Raw genomic sequence first — 27,713 nt, forward strand, 5'->3', positions numbered from 1 at the left:
AGTTGGACATATCTTGATTTCTGCAATGTTGTTTATGATGTCCCTCCCCGGTCCTGCCACTTGTTCCTGCTGATGTAACTGGACTAGGCCAGGAAATTGTTCCAATCTAGAAAAAAGGCAAGCAAAAGTGATTTTTTTTTTTTTTTTTTTATCTTCTGTATGTTCATATGTAGTAATTTATATTTCCAATCAAAAGTGTAATTAGAAATGCTGATGGTTAAGCAGTCTGAGCTCAGCTTACAGAATTGGTGATATGTGTCTGAGACTAAAGGGTTAGTAAGACTCCAAGGGTTGCAACATGAAATGATGGTAGACATTGTGACATCAAAAGTGAGAGAAAGATTTACCAGTCACTTGCTCTTTGGGAAAATTTCACTAAACCCCAAAGGTCAAGCTTTTTTACAGCTATTTACTGTGGATTTCTGGCATCTGAGTGTAGTTATTTTTTTAGAAAAGGTTTACTGTTCCTCATCTATACTGAGTAATGTTCCATCACATCTGGCAATTTCAGTTCCCGCAGTTAATTTCAGCACCAAATGGTTTTTCTGCTGTAACATTTTGTTACAAAGTTGCTAGCACCGGTGCTGATGCTTTTCTGTTTCCAGACGAATGTCAGGGCTTGCAGCTTCTTTAGAGCATAGGCATAACCTGAAGGGTGACTGAAGGACAGTTTAAGAATATTTCTGTTAGTATTTGGTTCTACACAAGAATAACAACAGTAATACAGCTGTATCTTCCTTGCTGTATGCAAGAGTAGTCATGTGCTAACTTTGTACCTTTGTGTTCTTAATACTACTGCTGTGCAAACAGCCATAAAGCTGGAGAAGATTGTTAGGCTTAGTTTTGCTTCCTTTGGGTTTGCACCTTGTGTTGTAGACTCATGGAATAATGCCTCGCTTGATGTATAGTTGCAAGTGTGACTTCAGTGATGACAATTGGTCACTATAACCTGCCCTGTAGCTGGTATGAATTCCGTGTCTTTCTGTGTTAAGATACTCCTCTGTGTGAGTTGATTTGTTTTCAGGGTTTTTGTTTAAGGTATATAACCTGTGACTCCCTGGCCTGCTTTCATTTACCCTTTCATTTTTGTGTAGCTGCCTGTATCACCTTCTGATTTTGCCTAGATCGTCCTTCCTTTTGAGACAGAACTGAGCCATCCATCTGAAAAGGCTAAGGATACTTTTGTAGCATTTCTGGAAAGCCTTCTCAAAACATCACATGCTTCATATTCCCTATAGTCATGATTCAGCTTTCTTTCCATAACCTAGAGCTTTTTTTGCTTTTGTTAGCTTCTTAATCAGAATATAGATATACTCACTGGTGTAGTGAAAGAATCACTTGACTTAATAGTGTTGTATCATTGCATACCACAAGATTTTTCAGGATGCTGTGAGGTAGCTGGAGTCAAGGTGTACTGTTCATTGAGGCAATTATGTAATGGCTTATTGTGGAGGTTCATTTTACACCAGAGAGACTTACAATCACAAATAACAGAGTAAAAATGCTCTTGGCAATTTTTACCTTACAGGTAAGCTCAGGATATTCACCTCTCAACTCAGAAATGTTCAATTGTTTTCATGGGTCTATTCATTGAAGGTCATCAGATTTTCAATGATTGGTGATATAATTATGTTTAGTTTCCTAAACAGAATCATGTTTTCATTCCCATTTGCCGATTACTGAATAAATCTGAAAAATCTCTGTAGAGATGGTGGAAGGGATATCTATAACTTGAGAGCTGAAAGAAAAGAATAATGTATTCAGTTAATTCAGTAATGAATCATGGTATAAATGACCTCTTGTGGTAAAGTAGTTGAAACTGAATCACACTGCAGGAGTTTTCTAGATCACAGCTGTGGTTTGGTAGATGCTTTTTCTGCTGGCAGTCCATGTTTAAGTGGATTCAGCAGCTTGTACCAACTGTTTCTGGGCTGATTTTTTACCTTTGAATTATTTCAATTAACGTGGTTTCAGTAGATGACTGTGTTGCAGACAGAGAACAATGTCAGGCAAGACTGAATTGCTGAGGGAAGGCAACCCTCTTCAAACAGGACAGTTGTGGAGTATGAAATGTGGCTCATATCTCAGCTAGTTCAGCTCATCCTCTAATGCTTCTGGACTATGCCAATGTCTCTTGAGGTTGGGATGAAAACCACTGGTGTCCTGTGCTTCCACATAGACAGCTTCTGTGGGAGAGGGAGGGTTCTTCTGTGGTTTAGACTGACTTGGACCTCTGCTGTACCTGCTTGTGGCAAGTTGTTCTGATAGCACACCTGGCCTGCTCTGTGATACGAGCATTACTGTGGCCATGAAATAAAGCGGAGCAGAGAATTGATGCTGCTGGAAATCCTATCTTTTCCGTGGGAGGCATTTTCCAGGTAGATCAATTTCATCTACTGCAAGGCTATTTTTAAGTTTGTGCCTTAGGAGCATGGGACATGGGGATAAACAGTGGTTTATCCCCATGAATGCCACCTTACCTTTGCTTGGGAGTGAAGCATTAACTGATTGTCTCCAATGGGAAAAAAGTTTCAAGGTTTTTATTTTGCTGCAATAAGTAATGCAACACGGTTAAAAATAAAAAAAAATAGCCTCAAGTTTGAGAAATGTTTGGGTCTTCGTAATTTGGCCCATGATGATTTGTGCTAGTGTGCATTCTCATTCTTGAGCTATTTGACTCTTCTAATCTGTTTGTAAACTTCCTAGCTAGTTCTTACAGTTTCTTATCAGTGAAAGTTGTACCTGGTTGCCTGCTGGAACTCCGTGCCTGGAGGTTGAACAAATAAGAGCACTGACTTTGAACTGAGAAACTGAAAAGCAAATCTCACTTCAATTTTTATTTTAAAAATTTGTATGTTTCGATTTTAGTTTAATTAAGTTATTAAAAAAAAATTAGATCCTATTCTACCATTAAGTAAAATTTATATTTTTAAGGATGCGTAGAAAGTTGGTAGTTACTGAAACTCCTCTGCTGTAATTCTTTGTCATTTTGTGCTGTTGGTATTTTCTGGTTTATTTTCTAAGGTAATAAAATGCAAGTATTTACATGAGAGGATTCCAGTTAGGTCCTGCATTAGTGGTGACTAGCTGTGAAGGAAACCAGTCTCCTGATTTTGAGCTAAAATATAAACCAGAAACCCACAACCCCTGACTTGAACAACTAGCCGGATTAGTGGTGCAGTATCTACTATTTGTAAGATCCTTTCACCCCTGCAAATCCCTATGAAGATTGCAACTCACCCTGCCAGAGCAATTAAGGTATCCTGTGGGGATCTTGAGGCAGCCATTGAAATGTCCTTAACTTTTCTTGAATTTTTCTTCTGAGAGTTTTGATTGGAGATAAGAGGTTTGCATGCCTTTGTGTAAGTCTCTTCTTGATATCAGATCACACACACAAAAATACTCCTCGTGGGAGGGGAGCAGGAGATGATCCATATTTTGCTATACTCTGCACTCTGGCAACAAGCTTTATAACTTGTCACTTCTGATTTTTTGGGGTTGAATTTTCAGTTGTAATCAGTGAAATAACCTGCCAGTTAGAGTGCTAACATTGGATGGAGAGTCTCCTGTCTCCATTTCTTGTACTGTGACACAAGCTGGTAACTTGCTTTGCTTCTCTGTTCTTCCTTGTAGAGCAGAGAGATCTCCCAGTTCTAGGGTATTTGGCAGGGCGCTTTTCTGCTGTGAAGGCAAGTGCATTGCAGCTCTTTAGTAGTTCTGATATGTAGCTGTTATGCTGTCATATTTAACTCATTAAATTTTAAATGCCTTGCTGTGAGTTTGGGATTGCATCAGAGAAAGTGTTCTTAGACTTGGTTCTCAGAGGAAAAGGAATAGCTTGGTTGAGAGGGATGTTTGGAGAGCAGAGTGAGGATGGTCTGCTGCAGCTTCTTAATTAAAATTCCAATGCTAGTTTGTAATTTCTATAAAGTCCTGAAGGATTGATGGTCAGTCAGAAGCACCCCTATTAACAGTTCTTGTAGTTTTTTGCTGCTTTTTTGATTTCTCAGCTTACTGCTGTGGTAAGTTACTGCAACAGTGATGTAGTGGCTGTTTGGCAGAACATGCACCTTGTTCACTTCTTGCTTCTCTACTGGAGATGCTCTTCTATAGTGAATAAATCATTACTCTAAGGCCAAAGAACTATTTTGAGCTCCAAGGGCCTGTTTAGGGACCTCAGGACATGATACTCTGTATTCTGTCTTGAGAACAGAAGGCATTTTGGTGCAAAAAGCTACAGAAGAGCTGTGTGTTGCTATATAGAACTTGGATATATCTGTTCCTTTAAACAGTACCTGTCTTAACATCCTTAGTTCTTTTGTATGCATGTGTCTATATTGCTCTTAAAGAACCAGGTTGATATTTAAGGTCCTCATAATCCTCTGGAGCAGGAATGTCTGCAGTAAGTCCCTGAACAGTGCAGTTTCATTAATAAGAATGGGGAAGCATGAAATTTGAAAAATTGGTTGGGATGTGCAGCTTTTACTTTGTTCCCCAAGAAGCTAAAGCAAAGTTGATTTAACTTGTAGTTGGAGTCCTTAATTGGTCTCTATGAAGATAACGAGATCTCTCACCATAGGTGGATGGGAGTTTCTTTTATTTTGTTGCATGAATAAAAGAATATTCACAACTTATAATTATATGCATGTCATGAGACTTAGTGTATATTAATAACTGTCCTGTGACTTTTTTCCACCTCCCTTGTTGCTTGGTCTTGCTTTTCTATTAAGATGCCTGTGACTGAAACATTCCAGTTTAATAGATTTTTGTCCTGAAAGAGACAGAATTCCCGTGTTACACATAGAGTATAGGATTTTTTTGAATTAATTCCTGCTTCAAATCCCATAGCTGTGGATAAATATAACCAATCTTGACCAGAAAATGTAGGCATGAGAAATCCAGTAAAAACCTGATGTGATGGTGGTGGCTCTTGCTTCAAACTAGTTAATGAGACTCCTAACAAGATGAATCCAAGTGCTAGGGGAGAATGAAAGGGAAATAGATCTCAGCAACCAGCCTATGCTCTCCTAAATAACACCTTCAGAGTCCTAGAGTAGGGAAAATGATGACCCAGTCCTAGGGTGCATGTCTTGTGTCTTCAATTGGACCCTTGTAAAATTAAAGAGTGTCTTATGTCTGGCTGAGTATGATCAGCTTCCAGTTTCAGCTGCTGGATATGGATATGTCTTTGAGAAGCTGTTTTTCCTGTTCCTAGATGTGTGATTTGTGGCTTTCTTCATTCCCCCTACCCCCCTTTCCAAGTAGTGTTTAATTGCATTTGCTTTCGTAAGCAGCCTCTGTGACCTGGGCCTTTTGTTAATTGCTGCTCTTCCTGTCTTTGTAGCTCCAGCAAATTTAGTGACTGCTTTCTTCCAAGTCACTGACTAGGACTGAAATGGCAAATGGCACAGGGCCAAGAGCCAGTACCTGATGGACCTCACTGCCAGTAATTTCTCATTGCCACCAATATTTCAAGAGCTGTCACTTAATTGATTTCTAATGTTTTGTATTTATTTGACTGATTCTTTTTTCCTTTGGTTTGGCTTAGGGTTTTTTTTTTTTTTTAATATCTGGTTTTAGTCAAGATGTGTCAAGCCAGCCCAGAAGTCTAAAAATATTATATCAAACCTGTTGTTATTTAAATTTTAGTTTTGTAAGACTCTAATAAGAATTTCTGTAAGCCCATGTTGATTGACACCATTTTTGCTATCAATTCCTGAGAACTGTTCATTTGTTTTGAAAACCTTTACCAATTTGAGACCCCGCTACCAGCTTGTTTAATGTTGTGACATTTCAAACTGATTTTTTTTTTCCTTTTTTTGAGCCCATTGGGACGTCCACAATATTTCAGGACTTTCTAGAATTAAACACTGCTGCAAATACTCTGAGTAACTCACAGAAAGAAAACCAGCACATATTAAGACAATTAACTTACAAATGTTAGTAACACCACCTTGATAGATTTTGTTGAATAATTATATGCCATTCTGTTGAATGTTTTGTAATATACTATACTCTTACATATATTAGCTAAAAAATCCAATGTGCCTTGGTTTTGATTTTATCTTTGCTTGCTTTTAAGCTGACTGCATCTCCTCTGTGACTTTTACAACATTTCTGAGTTTTGATTTATCTTTTCTGCTCTGAATCTTCCTGTCCATCATCCAACCGCTTGTCTCTTCTTTGTGCTTTTACTCCTAGTCACTTGGGTTTGGGTTTTGTTGGTTTTTAAATTTTTTTTCCCCATTTAGCAGGTCAGGTTCTTTCCTTCATGGTTTTGATGGTTTTTAATATGTTCTTAGATGGTTAAGAAATTTAAAGAAAATATATAGCCAGCTAATGTCTTAAGTGACTTGACTAAATTTCCAGCTTTTTGAAGTTGTCCTTTTAATGTGCAAATTGCTATATATTGGGCTGTTTATTATAAATAAATGCTGGTGAATCACTTGTCTTAATTTCTATTACAACTGGTCAATTGCAGTTGGATTTGATCCTTGTGGATCACTTCCAACTCTGGATATTCTGATTCTCTGGTTCTATGACCTGCTGTACTTAACTACTGGCCTGGGTAGTACTCATTAATTCCATTGAGGTTTAGTTTATAAATTGATATTTACCAATTAAATTAATATGCACAGATGAGGGCTGAGGAGTTGACAACTATGTATGTTGATTTTAATTTTCTGGCCTTGCTATGTTGATTTTTTTTTTTTTGAGTTATTAACAATTTGTGTAATCATGCATTCAGAGCAATTGTAGTCTGTGCTTTTTTACTACCCCCAAAATGATTTGTACCTGTAAGATAAAGTCAAGCTTTACTGCTTTGACTAGATACATATCTAGGGCTGAATTATGTAGTGACTATTCAAAGGTATATTTGAGCTGTGTTGTCTTGAGGGGGAAAAAAGCATTGTTTGACATGCTAGGTTCTGTGTCAATGGCACTCCAGAAATGCATCCCTATCTTTTTCTGAAGATCTTGCATTCCTGTTTTTATAGCAGAGAATGTGTCATTGGCTAATCTGCATTACTAGAGATGGCCAGTGACTTCTCTAAGGCTGTTATCCCAAGGAGCCTGGTACCTACCTAATGATCACAAGGGTTCTCAGTTTTAAGGGAGAAGATGACATGAGGGCCTAACTGGATTTGGTTTTTTCTTTGCAAAGCTTAAATTAAACTATTGTGTTAAATTGTTGTCTTACATCATTAGCCATCAAACTACAATTACAGTTTAAATTTATGACAAAATATTTGGTTACAGATGAGTAAAAATGCCAAGAAAATATGAAAATAAAACTGTTTAGGTGCAGAGACAAAACTAGTGAAAATTGATCATGATGAAGACTGCGTAGTCAAGTTTTTTTCCCCCTCTCTTCTCTTTAGTTTTAATTTCTTTCCTTGCTATCCTTAGCAGAAAAATGGCACATATGTATTCTGATTTTTATCAGAGGATGTTTTAGGGGATGCTTTACTTGTAGAGCTAACTGTTGTGAAATAGGAATAAGTGTGTGACAACCTCTGCATTAAAAAAGTTATTCCACCCTTGCTTCAGTACTAAAGGTTTTCTTTCTTTGTTCTGGGATTTATTTTTTCTAATTCTTGGCTTCCTAGAGAGCCATCTGGAAAAGAGAGATGTTTTACACTTTATATTCAGGGTTTTTTCTTTTTTAATTCAAATATTTTTAAATAAATTCTTATACTAACATCCAAAAAATGTTTTTTATTGGAAAGGTCACCAGTATCATTTGCGAGAGTTAAATATGTGGCTGCTTTGATTGTGAAGAGCATATCAGAGATCTAAATACATCTGATATTGAAAATCTAATCTGATATATAAATAATACTAATTTCTAAAACAGTGGAATTTTCTTTCTCTTTCTTTCTTCTGTTATTCCTGCAACTTTTCCACTGGCTCTGCTCTTCAGCTGCTATGAACTATCAGACGCTGAAATACAGATGATGAAAATATAGAAACTGGAATTTAGCAGAGGGAGCCATGTTAATCTCTGTTCCATTTGAAATGCAGGAAAATATCATCTGCCAAATGGAAAAGGACAATCGGTGGGAAAAGAAATGTTCTTTTCAAGCTTCTAAGAGCAGTGACAATGGAGAGAAAAAATACTATAAAAAGTAGGCAGCTCCTTTTTCAAGATTTTGTTTTCAATGTATTCTGCATGATTAACTGTACACAGTTGCTCTTTTGGAGCCCTGAATGACTGAACACAACATCACAGGGCTTAAACTGCCTTTGCTGCATTGCACTTTGCATTTGGGGGGAATAGAGTTCAGCTTTATGGCAGTTTTACCAGTCTCTAGTATAATTTTTGAATACATTCATACTTCCCTTATTTGCCTTTTTTAATGTCAAACATTGCACATAAGATGTTCTGCTGTTGCTATGCAACTGCTAAATCCAATATTTAATATTAATAAAACCCGAGTGGCATTAGCATCACTCAGAACAGTGGGCTAGCAAACTACCATTGTACAATATCCAAGCTGTAAAACTTGGCAGGGACTTCAGTGTGCAATTGCATGCATAGCAAACTGTGGGGCATGAGTCACTGGCAGTTACTATTAAAAGATTGATGAGTTTGAGTAAAATTTCTGAAGTATTTTGATTTTTATACATATATATAAAATATAAGTTTTGAACAAAAATATCAAGAACAGGGTTGGTTAGCTATTTTCCTTAAGGTTTCATTCCAGAGTCAAATTCTGAGGGTCTCTACCCATATGTTAAAAACATTATAAACTATTCAGCATTATAAACCTATGGGTCAATACCCTGATTCTATTATTTTTCTTCTAGGTCAGGTTGGTCGGCCCTTTCCCACTGTTCCTGCCATTTCCTGAAGCCTGAATTGGCTTTTTTTGGAGGCAGTGCTACTTCTCTGCCTGACAAGGTGCTGTTCAATGGGATGTGTTTCCAGTTTCTCCTCTTCCACCTTGTTCTCTGATTTCTCCTTATTTCTCTTTACTCTTGACTGTTATTTCACCTTTTTTCTTTTTTTGGTTCCTGGTCCTTTCTGAGATTATATTTTTAGTGTTGTACCTCAGCAATGCTTTTGCCATCTAAGTCATGTTGCACCCTGCAGATTCTGTAACATCCTGCATCTGATCGCTGAAGATGTTGGTGCACTGACACTCTTGCTGACACCCAGAGAGGTGAAACACTATTTGTCATTTCCTTTTGAACACTGCTCTCCAAGACATAACTTAGATATTAGATCTGGATGAGGTCAAAATTATTTTAGAATTACCGCTCTTTTGAAGTGTGATAAACTATTTCCTTCATAGTACACGATCATTTAGATTTTGACTGATATCTTAAAGATTGCTGTTTTGGGTAGTTTATCTGTCCCTGATTCACCCATGCAAGTTTCTCTAAATTTAAGACCATATTTTTGTTTCTTAATTTGTTTTTTATTTCTTCTTCTGCCACTCAAAGACTCAAGTAGGAGAAGCTAGAAGCCCCTAGCTGCTTGCAAACTATTCTTAAAGCTATAAAGCAAAAAGTATTGGAGGGGGGAGGGAAGGGCAGACAATATAGTAAGTTATAGTCTTGAATTTTTCTGATCATTCCAATTTTTATACATTTTTATAAGGTGGAGTTTGTCTATCACCCTTAAAGTAACCTTTGTACTTTTCATGCTTACTCTGCTAACCCATCTTCTCACAGTACTGGGTAGTTAATAGCTCTGTAGATTTTTTACCGCCAGCAGGGGGTTAGTGTAATATTGATTGAACTTTTCCAAATAATGGCAGTAATTTTGGTGCACGTTTTCCCTCTTCTGGAATAAACTCAAATTGATTAGATTTGTTTTAAGTGAGGTATAAATCGTGGCAGTGAAGTAAATCGGACTGTGTGTGTCTTGGATGTGGATCTGTGATGGAAATTTCATTCCTTAGTGATATGGCAACTCTGAATCCTTCTCCTTTTAATTTTCTCTCCTCAAAACTGCCATTCTTGAGGAAACACTGATTCTAATGTTTACTGAAATTCAGAAAAGTAACTGAATGCCACTGAGATGGAAGAATGTATATTTTAAGTTGGGAAAATGTACCTTCTTTCAGTTTGGAGGCTTCAATGAGAGTATTCTTATTTGTGTAGAAATTACTCAGTCATGTTGTAGAACCTGCAACTTCCTATGTTCTTTTCAAAATGGTTTATTTCAATGTTGTGATGTTCTTTGTTTTTTAACCTAGCTACTTAGAAAAGTACAGGAGTCAGTGGACTCTAGATTGTGCTATGATTTATCAGTAGTTCAGTCATCACAATTGACCCGTGTATCTTGTAATACTTGGAGAAAACGTGTTGAGCTCTGTTCTTGGAACAGATAAATATAGAACTGCTATTGTGAATATTGTAGTGACGTACTAATCTAGAAAGCTAACAATTCTTTTATTTGCTTTTAGGGTTTGAAAGTATTCTAGAAGGCCTGTTTGGACCCGGATTATTAAAAGATCTCAGTTTGTTTAAAGGTATTCAATCTCTATGTTTGTATCTTGTTCTGCATTTCTAATGACAGAAGCAGCCTCAGCTCTGCCTCTAGAAAATGTGTGTTACCGTGGTGATTTGTGCTTTTTTTTCCCCCTCCCCCAGGCAGTGCTCACAGTTAGTTTCATATTGGCTAAAATTACTAATGAGTGTGCGTTCATCTTTATGTAGCTGGGAGTGTATTTTGCAGTGCTCAGAAAAACAGATTTGTTGTGCATAGATAAAATGTATATAGTTTGGTAATCTGGGGATTTAGAAAAATGGCCGAAATGAAGCCTGAATCCTCAGAAAGCAGGCAAGAATGTTGTGAAACAGGTATTTAATTCAGCATTTCTCTTTTGGCTCCAGTTGTGTCATGGTTTATGAATATGAAGTAATTTGCTATTCTTCTGATTTACAGACTGTGAGCCTGAAGGTGTTTCTGATTGGTCTTTTGATGAAAATTGTCTTTTCTGCTGCCTGAGAAGAGAAAAAGTGAAGGTAACAATACAGATGTGTGAAGCTAGCAGTTGTAGGGGAGGGACAAAGGGAGGGAGTTTGCTGCTCCTAGTTAACTGAATATGGAAAATCTGCAACCTCCTACCCCTTTCTTCTCCTTTGGAAAAAGGTTTTCTGAATTAAAATATGCAAGTTAATGAACAGACTTGCCTCTTTCTCTGCAACTTTTTCTTTGTAGTATGTAATACAGATAGTGGGTTTCTATTTTTTCCCCCGTGCATTACCTCTTTCTGTTTGGTGTTTTTTATTTGTTTTGGGTTTTCTTGAGTTCTTTGTAAGGGATCTTGTTGAGAATCATTAAACCCTCCCCAAGGGAGCCAGACTGTGGCTTGTGCATGTTTGCTACAGTCAGGTGATGGACTTATCTTCTGTATGGAAGTGTGGTCCATTTTAACAATCTAGAATTGTTCTGTGTCTTGGAATCATGGCCCTGTGGGCCATATCCTTTTATTAAAGTGCTCTTCTGCATGGTAGATTTTGTGCTGTGCTTGTTCATAATGAAGTCAAAACCTAAACATGGACAAATCAGGTTTGCCAACACAATAAACTTGCAGTTTATTTTCCTAAGGCGATTATAGTCATATATAAAACAAAAGCTATGGTGCTATACTGATTATTGTTCAGCCCACATATTGAAATTGTGATTGTTCTATAACATAGGAAGGAAGGATCATCTGTCTTGGCAAAACTTCATTTACTGAAATTTGTAACTACTGCTTCTTCCTGCCCAATATAAAACAGCACCAGAATGGATCTCTTTCAACTTAGGAATGAAACAAAAGCACTCTTTCCTCTGCAGCAGCTAAAACGTAGCTGCATGGCTTGTCCATAAAGGAAGTGCCTTGTGGCATTGATATTTGCCATGCTGCCAGTTCATGTGTGTTTCTGTATTACAGCTTTTATTAAGGGAAAAGAGGACGTTTAGGAATGCTTGCATTTAGAACAGATGTAAGTCATAGTTATTTCGTTGAGACTGACAGCAGGTAACATGTATGTATGCTTCTTGTGTAAGGAGTTCTGTCTTTTTTCTTACCTCATCTCATAAAAGGACAAAATCTGGTGTTAAGCACAGCTCTAGTGAAGCCATTGAATTGATTCAGAAATTTATTTTGTGGTGGGTGAGAGACTGGTCATAGTGTGGGCCAATTGGACAGTGTATGGGTAGGTATTGAAAAAGGCAGTCTTACTGCCCTCCAGCCTCTCTGACAATTCTGTTGGGTTTGGGTATTTTGGCTTTTTGGCTTGTCTTCTTGTTTGTTTTGTTTCTGAAGGAATAATACGTGTCCTTTCAGGTCTAGGGTTTTTGTGTGTCATCTGAGAGATGGTAGGATGGGAGTGCTTCCTTTCCACTGTGTGTGCAGCAGATTGATGTCCCGCTAGCACTGATGTCATTAGCTTGCAATACAGAGTTAAATATGATTCTTTCACAAGAGCCTTCAAATATTGTGAATTTGACAACATCTTAATTGGAATTATAAGATCAGAGAACAAATTGTTGGAAGAAAGGTTGTAACTTAATTTGATATTTAGCTAAATAATGGACAGTTTTCAGCTAATTTAGTTCAACTAATTTTGGGATCATACTAGTTTATTTGACATCTCTTCCATTGAGCATCTGGAATGATCTTTAATTCTTCAGGGAGTTGCAGGCTGTTCATGTGCATCCTCTCACCTTGTTTTGAAAAGAACTGGGCACGGTGGCATGGTTTGGGTTGGTGCTTGCATAAGTGCTGAGTTACAGATTGAAAAGGTCTGTAAATGATGCTGTAACTGGGAGTGGGATAGCCACAAGCCATGTATTATGATAGCATGTGGCTGTGGCTGGCCTGGTTTTTGGGGTTTTTTTTGAATACATAATTACCAATACCTCCTTTTGGATTAGTTGAATAATCAAGCAATGTACTTGATTTTCACCTGTAAGTGACATGTAGGTACCTAGTGTAACAAGTTCAAAACCAGTAAATATCTCCATTTTTTTTTTTTTTTCTGGATTTCATTTGCCCATAAGAATTACCTGTAACTTAGGAGACCAGTAGTTATGCATAAGTAAAAATTAGTTCTGGACTTTAGGGTGAGAATTGGAGGCCAGTGTTAGTTTATTGGCAGAGCTGCTTACAGGGTAAGAATCCACATTAGCTGTCCCACTCTTTCAGTGATAGTCGTTGTTGCTCTTGCAGGCAGTCAAGTTCAATTACATGACTTCTTCAAAGGATGGAAAACCATCTGCTGAAGTATTCTAAAAAGATTAATTTATTTGTAGCAGCAGTTCTAATTGCAAATACTGAGCAAATACCTGCATTTTTTGGCAGTCAAAATACAAAACAGGTTGTTAGAGAAATGGACTTAAGTATCTTCATTTGAAAGAGATAATAAAATACAAAGTAGGGAGCCAGCATCTTCCAGATACATTTTTTTCATAAATCCAAAGGGTTATGTCCAGTAATATAAAACTTTTAGAAACTGGATTTTTTCTTTTCATCACAGAATGCAGAATACACAATTGTTTCTGTATGGTGTGATAGGAAAATAACTGTCTACCTAAGGTGCCGCTACCAGGTTATTAACGTGGGTGCCTGTGTGCAGAAATGTACAGATACCTTGAAAGACAAAAAAACCCCAAAATATTTAGCAGCTCTGGCTGCCTCCATAAGGTGAGAGAAAGATTGGGTTCTATGGGACCAAATCTGACAAATTCACATTTGGATAATATGCAATTTTGGTAATTCTCTATTGCTTGTGGTCTTTATCACTTTTCCTTCTAAAAGGTTGTGGTACAGCAAAGACTCGTCACTTGCGATGGATTGAAGTGTACTTGCCTTATCTCTTTTTAATTATGATTCCTAATTTTTCTTTGTGGTTTGTTAAATAATCTGACTAAGCTGTGATTACAGGAGAGATCTTTGGCACCATGTAGAATGTTTGTATCAAATTAGGCAGTCTCTAGTGTCATTTGCTCATAGCTGGAGATCAAGCCTAGTTTAAGAAAGGCCAGAAGAAAGGAGAAACTGGAAAATTAATTCTTTAAGAATGTTCAGTTGAGTATATTCATGTGGAAAAGAAAACACTATTGTCTACAGTGACATAAAGCAATTCATGTGTGTTAAGAGAAAAAATGAACACACACACATGGAAACAACTAATCTCATTAGCTGGTGAGAGCAGAACAAGAAGGATAATACTCCTAAGCACATTAACTATTTTATAGATATTTTCTCTCTTGCAATTTTTGTAGCTTAAATATTACTTCCAGGAGCATATTCTGGATTTGTAGGCTGTTTGATGCCAGAAGATTTATTCTGGTCTGCAAAGTTCTCTGAAATACCTGGGCTTCAGTGAAAGGACCTCTCACAATTCTTTCATTTGTGAAGAAGTGTGTTAAGGTACAGAATTTGAAGAAGTTATTTTAAAATTCAAAATTACTCTATTATGATTTGGGTATTTTTAAAAGCTTGTAATTGTTTTACACAAATCTGATGACCTTTGACTATGGAGGAACATAACCAGTAAGAAATGAACTGTAGTAAATGTCTGAATAATTCTGAAGAGAAGTTATCACTCATCTAAAGCATTAACTTGTAGAATAATTGAAGATGGCGAAAGAAATATCTGAAAATGAGTTGAAGTTGCAGAACTCTTACAATTTTCTATGGCTTTAGAATGTGTTTAAGCTGTGTAGAGTTCCCTAAGTGTGCTGGAGCATGCTATAAAACATTTTAAATGGATTTCATCACTTAAAAAACTCAAGCATTTAGACTGTCAGTTTTGTATTGTGTCATTTTAAAATAATTTGATATGGAGGCTAAAACTTGAAGAGATTGTGATAATCTCCAGATGTGTTTAGTAGTAATGCAGGAGCTTTTTTGTGTATCAGTGTTAATGTAAGCATGTTGTGGTTCCACACCACAAGATGCTTACATTTATATTCCACTGATATATTTCTTTTCCCCCTACTATAGACAATAAATGATAGTCAATAGCTATGGATCAGTGAAGTTGTTTGTTTTGAATTTGATAAATATGATGTCAGTCATCTTACTATAAAGGTATATATATTCAGTAAGTGAGGGAGGTCTTAAAACTGAGTAAACCATCTGAATTTTTATTAATACTAAGCTGGGAGCAGTTGTAGATGCTTTGAAGGACATGCTCAGAATTAAAACTGATCTTGATAAATTAAAGACAGACCTGTTTTGTCAAGTCACAAGTTACAGATGTCATAAAAGTGATAGGATTGTCAAAGTAGTAAGTGACTTTATGGACGGTTTCAAGAGAAGAATTTGTGTTAATACCTGGAGAGGAAAACCTGAATGCTGGTGAAGCCTCAAATGACCATAGAATTTTGAGACATGTAAACAAACTGTATAGAATCGAAATAAAAGCAACAAGAATGATATTCTCTTGCAGGTAGAAGGAAAGAAGTGTATGGTACCCTTAAAGGTTGTCTACAGAAAAATTGTTCTCCTTTGTGTTGGCTATGAATTAAAAATCTGTACAATCTTAAGGAAAAAAAAGCATTGGAGAAGACAGCTTAGGGATGTTGTAACATTCCTTTCTTACTCAGTGTTCCTGATTTTGCTTTGAGGCAGGGTGGGAGGCTGGATTTTATCCCTAGGGTCCATGGGTTTACCAGTCAGCCATGAGTGGTCTCTGGGCAGCCCCCCTCCTTTTTCTCCCTGAAGATGGATAGGAATTATCTCATCCTATTCTGGCTTGTGGGCCCTTCCCATTCCATCTGTGTGTGTGCTGTGGCTTAAACATGAAACTGCTGTTTGCACATCTACACAACAACAGGCTGCATCATAGAGTTCTCTTCATGTCAGCAGTTTAGCATTTGGAATTGCTGTATCAACATTTCCTACAAGAAGGCTCTCAGTGAGCATCCAGCACTAGTGCTGACGAGGCTGGGCTGCCCAGGATTAGGTGGTCTTGCAAGGTCACACATTGACCTTGAGTTTTAAAAACCTGAGCTCTTTGACTTAATTACATAGTTATGCTGTTTATTTTAATGTACAAAAAGAGCTTTAGCCCTCAAGGAGCACGTGTAAACCACTCCAGGTATCTTCCTCTGAAGGTGTATTGTTCAATAGAGTGATACTGCATGTTCACTGGTGGATTCTAGGAATGCTCTGGGGCATGCTTCCCACCTGAAGAGAAGCACAAAGAGAACAGAAAGAATCCCGTGTTATAAATAATACCTAAAAGTAACTGATTGGGCGTTTTTTTCAGGGTATTTATAACCAATGAAAATGCTATCTAGATGTTATTGGGTTTTTTTTCTTCCTACTACCTGCATATTGTTACTGAAATGTTTGGTGTGATTTAGGACTGTAGACTGGGTAAACCTGAAAGTAGTGGTTCTAAGTAATGGTTATTGGGAAGAAATACTAGAAAATGTAAAACATTAAAAAAAAAACCAAAAAAAAAAAAAAAAAAAAAAAAAAACCCAATCAAAAAAAAAAACCCGCAAAACAAAAACCAACAGAAATCAACCAACCAGACACTCCCAAACCAAACAAAAACACTTCACTTGTGGAAGTAGAATAGCAATCACAATCAAATACTTAGTGTGAAAGCTAGAATTTTCCTTCCAGAGTGAAAAAACCTGCAGATTCATGGAATAACTATGGTACAATGGATAAGAAAACAATTTAAAAGTGCAATAAGTAGAACTATTTCCAGTATATTTTGTCTCACATAGTCAATGCTGTACTGAGGATGCCCAAAGACTTTTTTTATTCAAAGTGTGAGGTTAAATCTGACTCTTTTATATAACTGTATTTCTTTATTTTGATGTCTTAGCATAAACACTGGTAAAAACCATACATGTAAGGAGATGCTCCTTAATTGGGGGGATAAAAACTAAGCACTGCCATTTTCTTGCTATTATTCCTCTCCTCTCCTGAGTGCAGATCAAGAGATCCTTTACTGAGCTGTTCACCAGCATAAGCCACTTCGAATTTTTTTCTTCTGGCTGATCCCTTTTTCTGCATTCCTTTTCTATGTAGCAAGTGTACAGCTTTGGTTAGATTCAGTAGATTAAATGGTACTCTTCTTATGTTTCCTTTATATGAGTAATATAAAATACATTTGTTTATGGTGAGGCAGGGTGCTACTGGACTATTTTTTGGCTGAGTTGCCAGGCTAGTATTTACAGTGTCTTGTTACAGATGCAGAAAGTGCTAGGAAGATTTGACATGCATTGTGTTGGCCAAGGATTGTTTTTATTTTAGGCTTCTTCCAGAGCTATAGTCTGTTAAAGGGCAGGGTGTCAGATAAGGTTGGAGGAGTAATGTTTCCTTGAAGTCTGAATTCTATTTGTCTCTTGAATTAAAAAGTTTTTTGCAAAGGTTCATGGGACTTTAGATAGAGGATGCCAGTTAAAGCTAATGGATCTTATCTAGGCAAATCTCTGCATCAGTCTGCAGAGTTTCCTTGTAAAGCAAACTTCTTTAAAGGCTTAGAAATTTCAGTGATTATTCCAACATTTCTGTGTGCCTAGATTACTTATATTACTAGTTATTTTGCACATCTGCTTTTTATGCAAACTGATGAGTTTACTGTTATCCTGGTAATGCCTACAAGATAATGGAGCTGATCTCAGACTCTGTCAATAACTAGGATAGATCCTGCATAAGGCTTTATCAGATGCAGCAACACAAGAAGAGGATACAAGTGTGTTCTGTGAATTTCCACCTGAAGAGTAATATCTCTCAGAAGATATTTGGCTTACTATCCAGAAATACCTTTATTGTGAAATCATGTACAGATACTTAATGTGTTTTAGTATTGTAGAAGTACAACTGCATTTTCAGTGTGTTCATAAAATGCCAGTGAACTGCTACTGGTTACTGGTACAGCAATGCCTGGCACAGAGGTGGACACTTTTATTATAGCTAACCATTCATTCAATTTCATATGAAAGAATTAAAATCTGTCTCAATAGAAGTTTCTCCTATGGGAGCAAGCAGGTTTGAATCTCTGCTATGGAAGAAAACATCAGTTATTTTGTGAGGCCTTCACTTCTGCAGGCTCTTACCTTCACAGAATCAAAGATGTTTTTACTCAGCTGTTAGCTCTGTCATCACATGTTCCTTGTATTTCTGTTTGTCATAAAATATTACTTTGTCTCTGTACCTTGAGATAATATCTCCCTTTGCTTTTGGGAGCTGTTGAATCACAAATACGATGTGAAAGCCTGTCCATGTGGTTCAGGCCAGAGTCCACAGCATTTGGTATTGTTACCCTTAGTACTCAGTTCATGTGACTGCTGTGTTTGCTAATTTACTGTGGGCTTGTCATATAACCTTGCTTCTTAAACCTTTTGAAGTTGAGACAGCACAAACTTAAGAGTTGCTTATTTTTCATTTATTGTGGTTTAGAAATGAATTTCCAGTTTTTCCCTTCTAGTTCCATGTGGATATGAATCTGAAATCAACTTCTATAGTAGAGGCCAAAAAAACAGATGCAGCCTAGATATTCTGGTAACTTATACTTTATAAAGGTTAGCAAAACAAAACACTCCCTGAAGCCAAAGAGTGGCTGTGTATACATTCCTGGAGTAGGTAAATACAGGTATCTTTAATATAGCTTAAAATGAAAGTGGAAGGAGAGGGCCAGTAAAGAGATTTTTCTTCTGAGCAGGAACAAGGCATTAAACTGAAAGAAATGAGAAAAGGTGTGTACATCTGGGGGTGGAACCTAAGCATTTAGATTTTGTATTTTTGTAATCTTGTCTTCTAGTTTCTCGGGTGTATTTAAAATTAATGATGTATAGTGGCATCTCACATGCTTAATTACCCTAGTTTGAGTATATTCTTGAGATTACTCAGCTGCTTCCAATTCTGAGAATGGATTTTATTTCATTGTAGGTGTTGTAACAGCTAAGTTAAATTTATTGCACTTAAAAGTAGCTATTACTGAGCTTCCTCACAAAAGGTCCTGTTTGTTGTTAATGCTTGGTCAATTTTGCTTAATTTGCATGAAGAATGTATGGAGTAAGAAGAACTGGGTCTGTTTTGCCTTCAACTGTTGTTTCTTGGATCTAAAAATAATAGCCAAATAGTCCTAGATAGGAGATTTGCAGCCAAATTGTGTATGATATCTAAATTCTTCTTTATAATGGACTCTTCTGTATAGTTATCAGATCTTACAGGCTTCTGTTGCATTTATGTCTTGGGTTATAGTGTAAGGTGTGACCAAAGTATGTATCCTATCACCACCATCATCACCCTCTGATGAACTGTTAGTGGTGGGTCCTTTGTAACAGCTGCATACACCACCTATGAGTTGGGTGTAGCGTTCTCTTTGTTACACCCAGCCTAAGGGGGGTCATCTCTGCTAATGCAGCATCAAAGACTCCCCAAAATATCCAATGTCTCATAGGATGACATCATTCTATTGTAAAATTCCCTGCCCTCGGGGAGGTACTGAACGTTCCTGCCTGGATTTGAGGGTGTATGATCTTGAGGTTTGGGGACTTGGGGGAAGCACCACTGGACCTCCAGGGAAGGACCAGACCTTTCCACAGGACTGCTGCTTTGACAATTCCACGTCTATCATTTCAATGGGACTGCAACCACCATTTAATCAGAGTGCCACCACCACCCTGACCAACAGCGTGCCCAGTTGTACTCTGGCTCTGTCAGTTTAAGCCAGTGTTTCTGTACTATTGCCTTTATTGTAACTTTCCTATTAAATTGTAGCTCCATCTGGAAATCACTTGCAAGGTATTTGTGTGGGGTTAATTCCTCCCTCTGGTTGACCTTCAAACCAGCACATATTTTAGCACCTAATGTATGGCATCCTGAGAGAAGTCGGAATTGCCGATTTGCATTGTATTACAGAAATTGCCTATTCACCATGATGCTTGACATGTTTGCATGGATGTTGCACCTTGCTCTCTATATTTTTCTGCATATGGGGAACTATTTGCCAGGTGTGATGCTCCTTTTGAGGCCAGGTAATGGTATGAAAATGGTTTTGTTAGTTCTTTATGTCTATTGCATGATAATATCAGTAGCAATAAACCTCATTCAGAATGTATATTCAGTTTTGTTCTCCTGTCCTGATCTGGGCTGGTGATTCTGGGAACTTGTTAAAAATCACACCCAGCCAATTACGGGAAGAGTAGAGAATGGTTTCTTCCAGCCTTTCAGGCCCAACACAGCAGTTTTTGAAAATATTGAGTTCTGTCTGGATGTCAAGGACACCATAATCTTGTTGTTAGTGTTGCTCTGTCTTCTCTGTAAGGCCTGTGCTGTGTACACCATGCTTGGAGTCAGGACCAAGCTTGGTGTGGTTCAGCATATTCAGGAGGAGGAGGAAAAAAGAAGCAAATCAGCAGGCACTGTGTCCACACAAACTGTCACTGAGCCAGGACAGCCTAAGTCAGTAGCAGTTGCCCCTGTTCAGAAAAGGAAATTGAAGAGCAAATCAGTCAGCATAGTGACTGACGAGGAGACAGCAGGACCTTCGCACCCAGTGGAAGAGACGGAGCTGGAGATCATCACTTGGTCTCTGTCCCTGGGTGAGCTGTGTGAGCTGCAGAGGGAGTTCACCCGCCAGGTAAATGAGTCCATTCTGAGCTGGCTGCTCTGCATCTGGGATGTCGCAGCTAATGACACCATTCTGAAAGGATGCGAGGCTGGGCAACTGGGATCGCTGTCCCAGAATGTGGTCATTGACCCAGGGGATCAGGGAAACCCAGGAAGCTCTCAGCCTCTGGCAGTGGCTACTAGCAAGTAAAAGGGCCAGATACCTTTGTAAAGGGGACGTCCATGTGCAAGAAGGAATATGGAGCACAATGGAACAAGGTAGCTAATGCCTAAGGGAATTGGCGTGCTGGAGATAATTTTTTTGGAAGGTAAGAAATTCCCTAAGAGCCCAGATGATGTCCAGTGCACATCACAAATGTGCTTGAAATTCACATGGCTTGGACCAGAAATATATTCCCACTACTTAGCAACACTGCAATGGAAGGAAAGAGAGGACAAGGTGGGTGCATTGGTCAATAAACTAAGACTTTACAAGGACGCTGTCACTGCCCTGTTATGCACTCACATCTCATCTGTGGAAACAAAACTGGCTGGGTAGGTCTGGAGCTTGGAAGAGAAAATTGAAGAGGACCACCAGAAACTGAGGGAGGAGGTTAAGGAAGGAATTTACCACATCTTGCCAGAACCAGAAGAGTCTCTGCCATTAGGACCAGGTGTCCCCCAGCCAAGTAGAGAGGATACACTCCATGAGGTAACCTCTGGTTTTTCCTTCAGGAGCATGGAGAAGACATGAAGAAGTGGGGTGGAAAACCCACCTCTTCCTTAGCCACCCAGATACAGGAACTGAAAGGAGGAACAACTGCGAGAAGCTCATCTAGGGTCAATGCTGCTCCAGTCTCTCATAGACAAGACTCCAGGTGGTAAAGGAATGATGATATGACTGACCCTCTTGAAGGGACCTCAAGGTCATATTTACAGGAGGAGAGCAGTGTGTACCATGACTGGGATTAGAGGGGCCCTACCTTTAGCCAGACAGGGGAAAGGGACAATCAGATCTATTGGACTGTGTGGATCCAATGGCTTGGCATGTCTGACCCACAAAGGTTTATGGCTTTGGTTGACACCAGCATTCAGTGTAGCCTGATGTCATCAAGGTATGTGGGAGTGGAATGCATTTCTATTTCTGAGGTGACAGGAGGAATCCCAGCAACTGACTGTATTGGACACTGAAATGAGCTTGCCTGAGAAGGAGTGGCAGAAACACCCCATTGTGACTGGTCCAGAGGTCCCCAGCATCCTCAGCATAGACTATCTCAAGACCCAAAATGACATTGCTGGGCTTTTAGGATAGCTGCTCTAGAGACAGGGCAAATCAGACAACTGAATACCATGCCTGGTCTCTCAGACCACCCTCTGCTGTAACAACAGGTACCAATTGCCACAGCAACAGTGCACCATCGGCAATACTGCAGCGACTGAGATTCTGTGATTCCCATCCATAAGATGATTCATGAACTGGAGAGCCAAGGGATGGTCAGCAAGACTCATTCACCCTTTAACAGCCCTCTATGGCTTGTGCGTAAGTCCAGTGGAGATTGGAGTCTGACTGTGGATTACCTTGGCCTGAATTAAATCATTCCACCACTGAGTGCTTCTGTGCCAGCCGTGCTGGATCTTCATATGAGCTGGAGTCCAAGGCAGTAAAGTGGCATGCGGCCATTGACATTGCCAATAATTTTTCTCTGTTCCTTTGGCAGCAGAGTGCAAGCCCCAGTTTGTTTTCACTTGTAGGAGTGTGCAATGGACTGATCTAGACTGCACTGGAAGAGGGTAAGGTTCCAGAACATCTGCAGTACATCGATGACACCATCATAGGGGGAAACACAGCTGAGGAAGTCTTCGAGAGAGGAGAGAAGATAATCCAGATTGTCCTGAAAGCTTGCCATTAAACAAAGTAAGGTTAAGGCACCTGCTCAAGAAATTCAGTTTCCAAGAGTAAAGTGGCAAGGTGGACACTGCCAGATTTCAACCTCACCAACCAACAAGAAAGAAACATAGGCCTTCCAATGTGCTGTGGGCTTTTGGAGGATGTGTGTCCCAGAATACAGTACAATGGTAAGCCCCTTCAATCTCATGACACAAAAGAAAAATGATTTCCAGTGGGGCCCTGAACATCAAGCTTTTGAACAAATTAAACAGGAGATTTCCCATGCAGTAGGCCTTTGGCCAGTCAGGACAGGGCAGGATGTAAAAAAAGTTCTCTACACTCTGGCTAGGGAGAATGGTCCTTCCTGGAGCCTCTGACAGAAACCTGAGGAGACCCGAGGATGACCGTTGGGATTCTGGAGTCGGGGATACAAAGGGTCTGAGGCCAGCTGTACCCCAATTGAGAAAGAGATTCTTGCAGCCTACAAAGGGGTTCAAGCCACCTCAGAAGTGATTGTCACCAAAGCACAGCTGCTTCTGTGAACCCAGCTACCAGTGCTGGGCTGGGTGTTCAAAGGGAAGGTTCCTTCTACGCATCATGCCACTGATGCTGTGTGGAGCAACTGGATCACACTGATCACACAGGGAACCTAGATAGGAAATCCTAATCTCACTGAGATTCTGGAAATCATAAGAAGATGGCTTGAAGATGAGAGTTTTGGACTATCTTTTGAAGAAGAGGAGCGATGACACATGCTGAGGGGGCCCCACCAAATAACCAACTACCAGAGAATGAAAAGTGATAATGCCATCTTCACAAATGATTCCTGCCCAATTGTAGGAACAAACTGGAAATGGAAAGCTATTCTAAGGACCCCCATACAGAAAGCTGCAGAAGGTACTGCGGGACAAGGCGGATCAAATCAACTTGTATAGGTTAAAGCCGTCCAGATGGCCTTGAATACTGCTGAATGAGAGAAGTGGCCGAGACACTACACTGACTTGTGGATGGTAGCTAATGCTCTGTGGGGATGGCTGGATTGGTGGAGAAAGGCCAAATGACAGCGGAGAGGGAAACCCATCTGGGCTGCTGAGATCTGGCAAGACATTGCTATCCAGGTAGAGAAGCTGACTGTGAAGGTCTGTCACATTGATGTACGTGTACCCAAAAGTCGGGCTGATCAAGTAACAACATGCAGGTGAGTTGAGCTGCCAAGATTAAAGTATCTCAGGTAGATCTGGACTGGTAGCAAAAAGGAGAATTACTTCTAGCTTGTTAGGCCCTCAAGCCTCCAGTCATCAGGGAAGAGATGGGACATACCGATGGGCCTGTGACCAGGGGGTGGACTTAAACATGGACACTATCTCTCACAGATGACTGTGAGACATGTGCTGCAATCAAGCAAGCCAAGCGGATGAAGCTTATGGTATGGTGGACAGTAGTCAAAACATAGGTACATGGAAGCAGGGCAAATTGACTACATCGCCCTTCCCCAAACCCACCAAGGCAAGTGCTATGTACTGACCATAGTGGGAGCAACCACTGGATGGCTGGAGCCCTACCCTGTGCCTCACACCACTGCCTGGAACACCATCTTGGGCCTGGAAAAGCAAGTCCTATGGAGACATGGTACCCCTGAGAGAATTGAGTCTGACAACGGGACTTGTTTCAAGAACAACCTTATAAAAACCCTGGGCTAGGGAACATGGCATTGAGTTGGTGTACTATATTCCTTATAATGAACCAGCTGCTGGGAAAACTGAACGGTGCAATGGACTGCTAAAAACCACCCTGAACGCATTGGGCAGGTGGACCTTCAAAGATTGGGAGATGCCTTTAGCAAAGGCCACCTGGTTGGTGAACAGCCAAAGCCCCATCAACTGAGCTGGTCCTGCCCATCAGAACCCTTGCACACTGCAGATGGAGATAAAGTCCCTGTGGTAGACATGAGAGGTATGTTAGGAAAGATAGTTTGGATTAATCCTACCTCAGGCAAAGGCAAATCCATCTGTGGGATTGTTATTGCTCAAGGACCTGGCTGTACTTTTAGGGTAATGCAGAAAGATGGGGAAACATGTTGTGTACCTCAACACACCTAATTTTAAATGAGAACTGTGTGTAATGTTTCATTGTGTATGTGTATATATATAAAGTAGAGTTAAAGAAGAATATTAATTTGGATATGATATAGATGGTGTAGAATAAGGGGTGGATGTCTTAGGTTACAGTGGAAGGTGCCACCTGTATTCTGCTGCCACCACCATCACCCTCTGATGAACTGTTAGTGGTGGGTCCTTTGTAACAGCTGCATACACCAACTATGAGTTGGGTGTAGCGTTCTCTTTGTTACACCCAGCCTAAGGGGGGTCATCTCTGCTAATGCAGCATCAAAGACTCCCCAAAATATCCAATGTCTCATAGGATGACATCATTCTATTGTAAAATTCCCTGCCCTCGGGGAGGTACTGAACGTTCCTGCCTGGATTTGAGGGTGTATGATCTTGAGGTTTGGGGACTTGGGGGAAGCACCACTGGACCTCCAGGGAAGGACCAGACCTTTCCACAGGACTGCTGCTTTGACAATTCCACGTCTATCATTTCAATGGGACTGCAACCACCATTTAATCAGAGTGCCACCACCACCCTGACCAACAGCGTGCCCAGTTGTACTCTGGCTCTGTCAGTTTAAGCCAGTGTTTCTGTACTATTGCCTTTATTGTAACTTTCCTATTAAATTGTAGCTCCATCTGGAAATCACTTGCAAGGTATTTGTGTGGGGTTAATTCCTCCCTCTGGTTGACCTTCAAACCAGCCCAAATTACAACAAGAAAACAGGACAAAGTACAATGTTCTGATGCAGCCAATAAAACAAATTTTGATTTAAATAAATTCAATTCTGTGCTGAGTACCTTAAAACGTTTTGAATTTAGTAAAATATTGAGTGCCTAGGATGCTTTATTAATTTTGGAGTCTGGAAGATCTTACAAATTTTAAATATCTTTTCAGGAACACTTAGTCAGTCTGGATGAGCCAGCCTCAGAAGCTGGACAAGAAGCTCTGCTTAGACAAGAGCAAGCAAAAATCATTCGTTTTGAAAGGCAAGCGGAAGAGTTCCTCAATGCAGTCTTTTACAGAAAAGGTTGGTTTTAATGGGGGGAGGTGGATGCGGGAAATAGTCTCTCTTGTGGTCTTTTTGCATGTAATGCAGGTATCAAAGATCTGATGTTCAAGTTGAATGTTCAGTATTTTTCAGTCATCTTCTTTATATATATTTATCAAGGATAAAATTTGACTCTCAAATAATGTCATGATATAACAGTGGGGACATTGGAAGAGAGTTTTGATGCCTAGGGAGCATAAAACTGTTTAACCCTAAACCAAATCTCTCCATGAGAACACTGGTGTTTTCACTTTTGGAGAGATGACTCAGTTCTTAGCCCACAGAACTGTTCCCCAGAACCAGTGTTTAGGTGGGCGGGCTGTTTGAAAGAAAGGTCAAGTGGCAGTGGTGGTTGTAGGTGGGCAATGTGTTTTTTTTTTTTTTTGTTTGGTGTTTTTTTTTTTTTTTTTTTTTTTTTTTTTTTTTTAATTTATTTTATTTTGATGGAATATGTACTAATGCAGTTTTTCTTAAAGGTCATCAGTCTTTTCACTATTGGTAATGATTACCTACCCTATTCCCAACAATCTAGAGTATAAAATATTATTGGAATAATGCTAAGGGTGATACATGAAGAATTCAAAATGTGGTCAGCAAAAGAATTGCTGTAGAATATGCTGAGAACATGCTTAATGCTAGAAACATAAATATCTTCTGGAGAGTTGTTGCTTAAACTGCTCTTAAGGAAGGCACAGAGCTCATTTCACTGTTTTCTACAAATCTGAGAAACATTAATCCAGAGGTTGCTTCCAAATACATCCTGAATGAAAGTGCATCGTACTTATCAGTCTAACCCATGTGTGAGAAAATCTGCCAAATCAGTAATTCCAACCTATCTGCTGGGGGACAATGCAAGGCTTCCGTTTAACAAATTAGAAATTGGTCTAGCCAGTCCTCAGCCCCTCCTTCCAGTGACCAAAATATTTAAAGGTGTTTTAAGTAGATAACAGTATCTTAGCCTTTCTTTTATGACTCAAATGAATAAATACAAGGTATACAATATGATGCTTCTATACTTCTTGTAATACATGCAGGATGGTAGGGAGGATAGTTACTGCACTACTACCAATAGTTCAGATAATGCCTTTATTCCAAGGCTTCCTTTTCAAGTTTTCTTTTTTCTTGTAAGCTTAATATTTCCTTTTGCTTTTGAGTTTATCCCATTTATCTTCAAATCCAGAAGGAATTTAAGAAAACTAAAGTCTAGAGAAAATACAATTTTTTTCCATATTGCTTTTTCCGGTGTCGGAAAAAAAAGCCTTTCCATCATTTCCAAATTGTTTATTAAAGACCTCATTCCTTTACCACTAAACTTAAATCTTTATGTATGACATATGTGTGTGTGTGTCTTTTAGGAAAGTAGGCTTTTTAAAATTCACTGAGGAGCCAGCAGCAGATATTGCAGTGTGTTAATGAAGGGTATAATACTCTGTCCATGGCTGGATACCCAGAAAAAAGATAATGAAACATGTCAGATGTCTAAGAATCTTTGAGAATTTTTAAAAAATATACCTTTGTTTTTCTTCCTTGGACAAAGCTGTGCTTGGTGCAAGAGTAACAGGCGAGGGGTAGAAGCCTGGCACTAAGTCAGTTATGAATCCTTAATGCATGATTTTCAAGCTTGCCTCTATTTAGATTGCTTGAAATTTAACTCATCCTACTGCCATAAGATCCCAAGGCACTGTCATACCAAAGAGGACACAAAGAATGGCAGAACTCTAACGTTCCTACATTGCTCAGAGATGCTGAGCTCTCCTGGCTTCCTGCCAGCAATTAGTTTTTTTCTTCTTTCCATCCTCACTGCCAGTAACATTTGAGATGGGTATTTTGTAGCCTGGGTAGATCAGAGAAAATGCAGCTGCTCTCTGAACACTGGCCACACATTAATGTACTGAACATGAATAGAGAATTAAAAGATCAGAAAACTTTTTGAACAGGTTTTTTGTCCATTAATCTTAATCCTTTCTCTGAAATTTTTGTCCCTGGCACTCTGACCCAGTAGTGCTTCCTTCAAATATTCATATTTTTCTAGTCAAAGCAGAGTGGTAGTACTTGGTTGTCTGTTACCTTTACTTTGTGGCAGGACAGGACCTTCTTCTGGTTTAATGAAATCATACCTTTATTTGTTTGATAC

General features: G+C 39.1%; 1 protein-coding gene across 1 annotated transcript in view; it reads left to right on the top strand.

Annotated features, from left to right (window-relative positions):
* Positions 1-27,713, top strand: part of LCOR (ligand dependent nuclear receptor corepressor) — a 57,349-nt gene that overhangs the window by 19,895 nt on the left and 9,741 nt on the right. The window contains exons 2-4 of the mRNA XM_053983716.1: positions 10,419-10,484; positions 10,901-10,980; positions 25,426-25,558. Coding sequence (XP_053839691.1) covers positions 10,419-10,484; positions 10,901-10,980; positions 25,426-25,558 — 279 coding nt within the window. The remainder of the gene's footprint in view (positions 1-10,418; positions 10,485-10,900; positions 10,981-25,425; positions 25,559-27,713) is intronic.

This window comes from Vidua macroura, chromosome 8, assembly GCF_024509145.1.
Source record: "Vidua macroura isolate BioBank_ID:100142 chromosome 8, ASM2450914v1, whole genome shotgun sequence".
In the NCBI taxonomy this organism is placed as follows: Eukaryota; Metazoa; Chordata; class Aves; order Passeriformes; family Viduidae; genus Vidua; species Vidua macroura.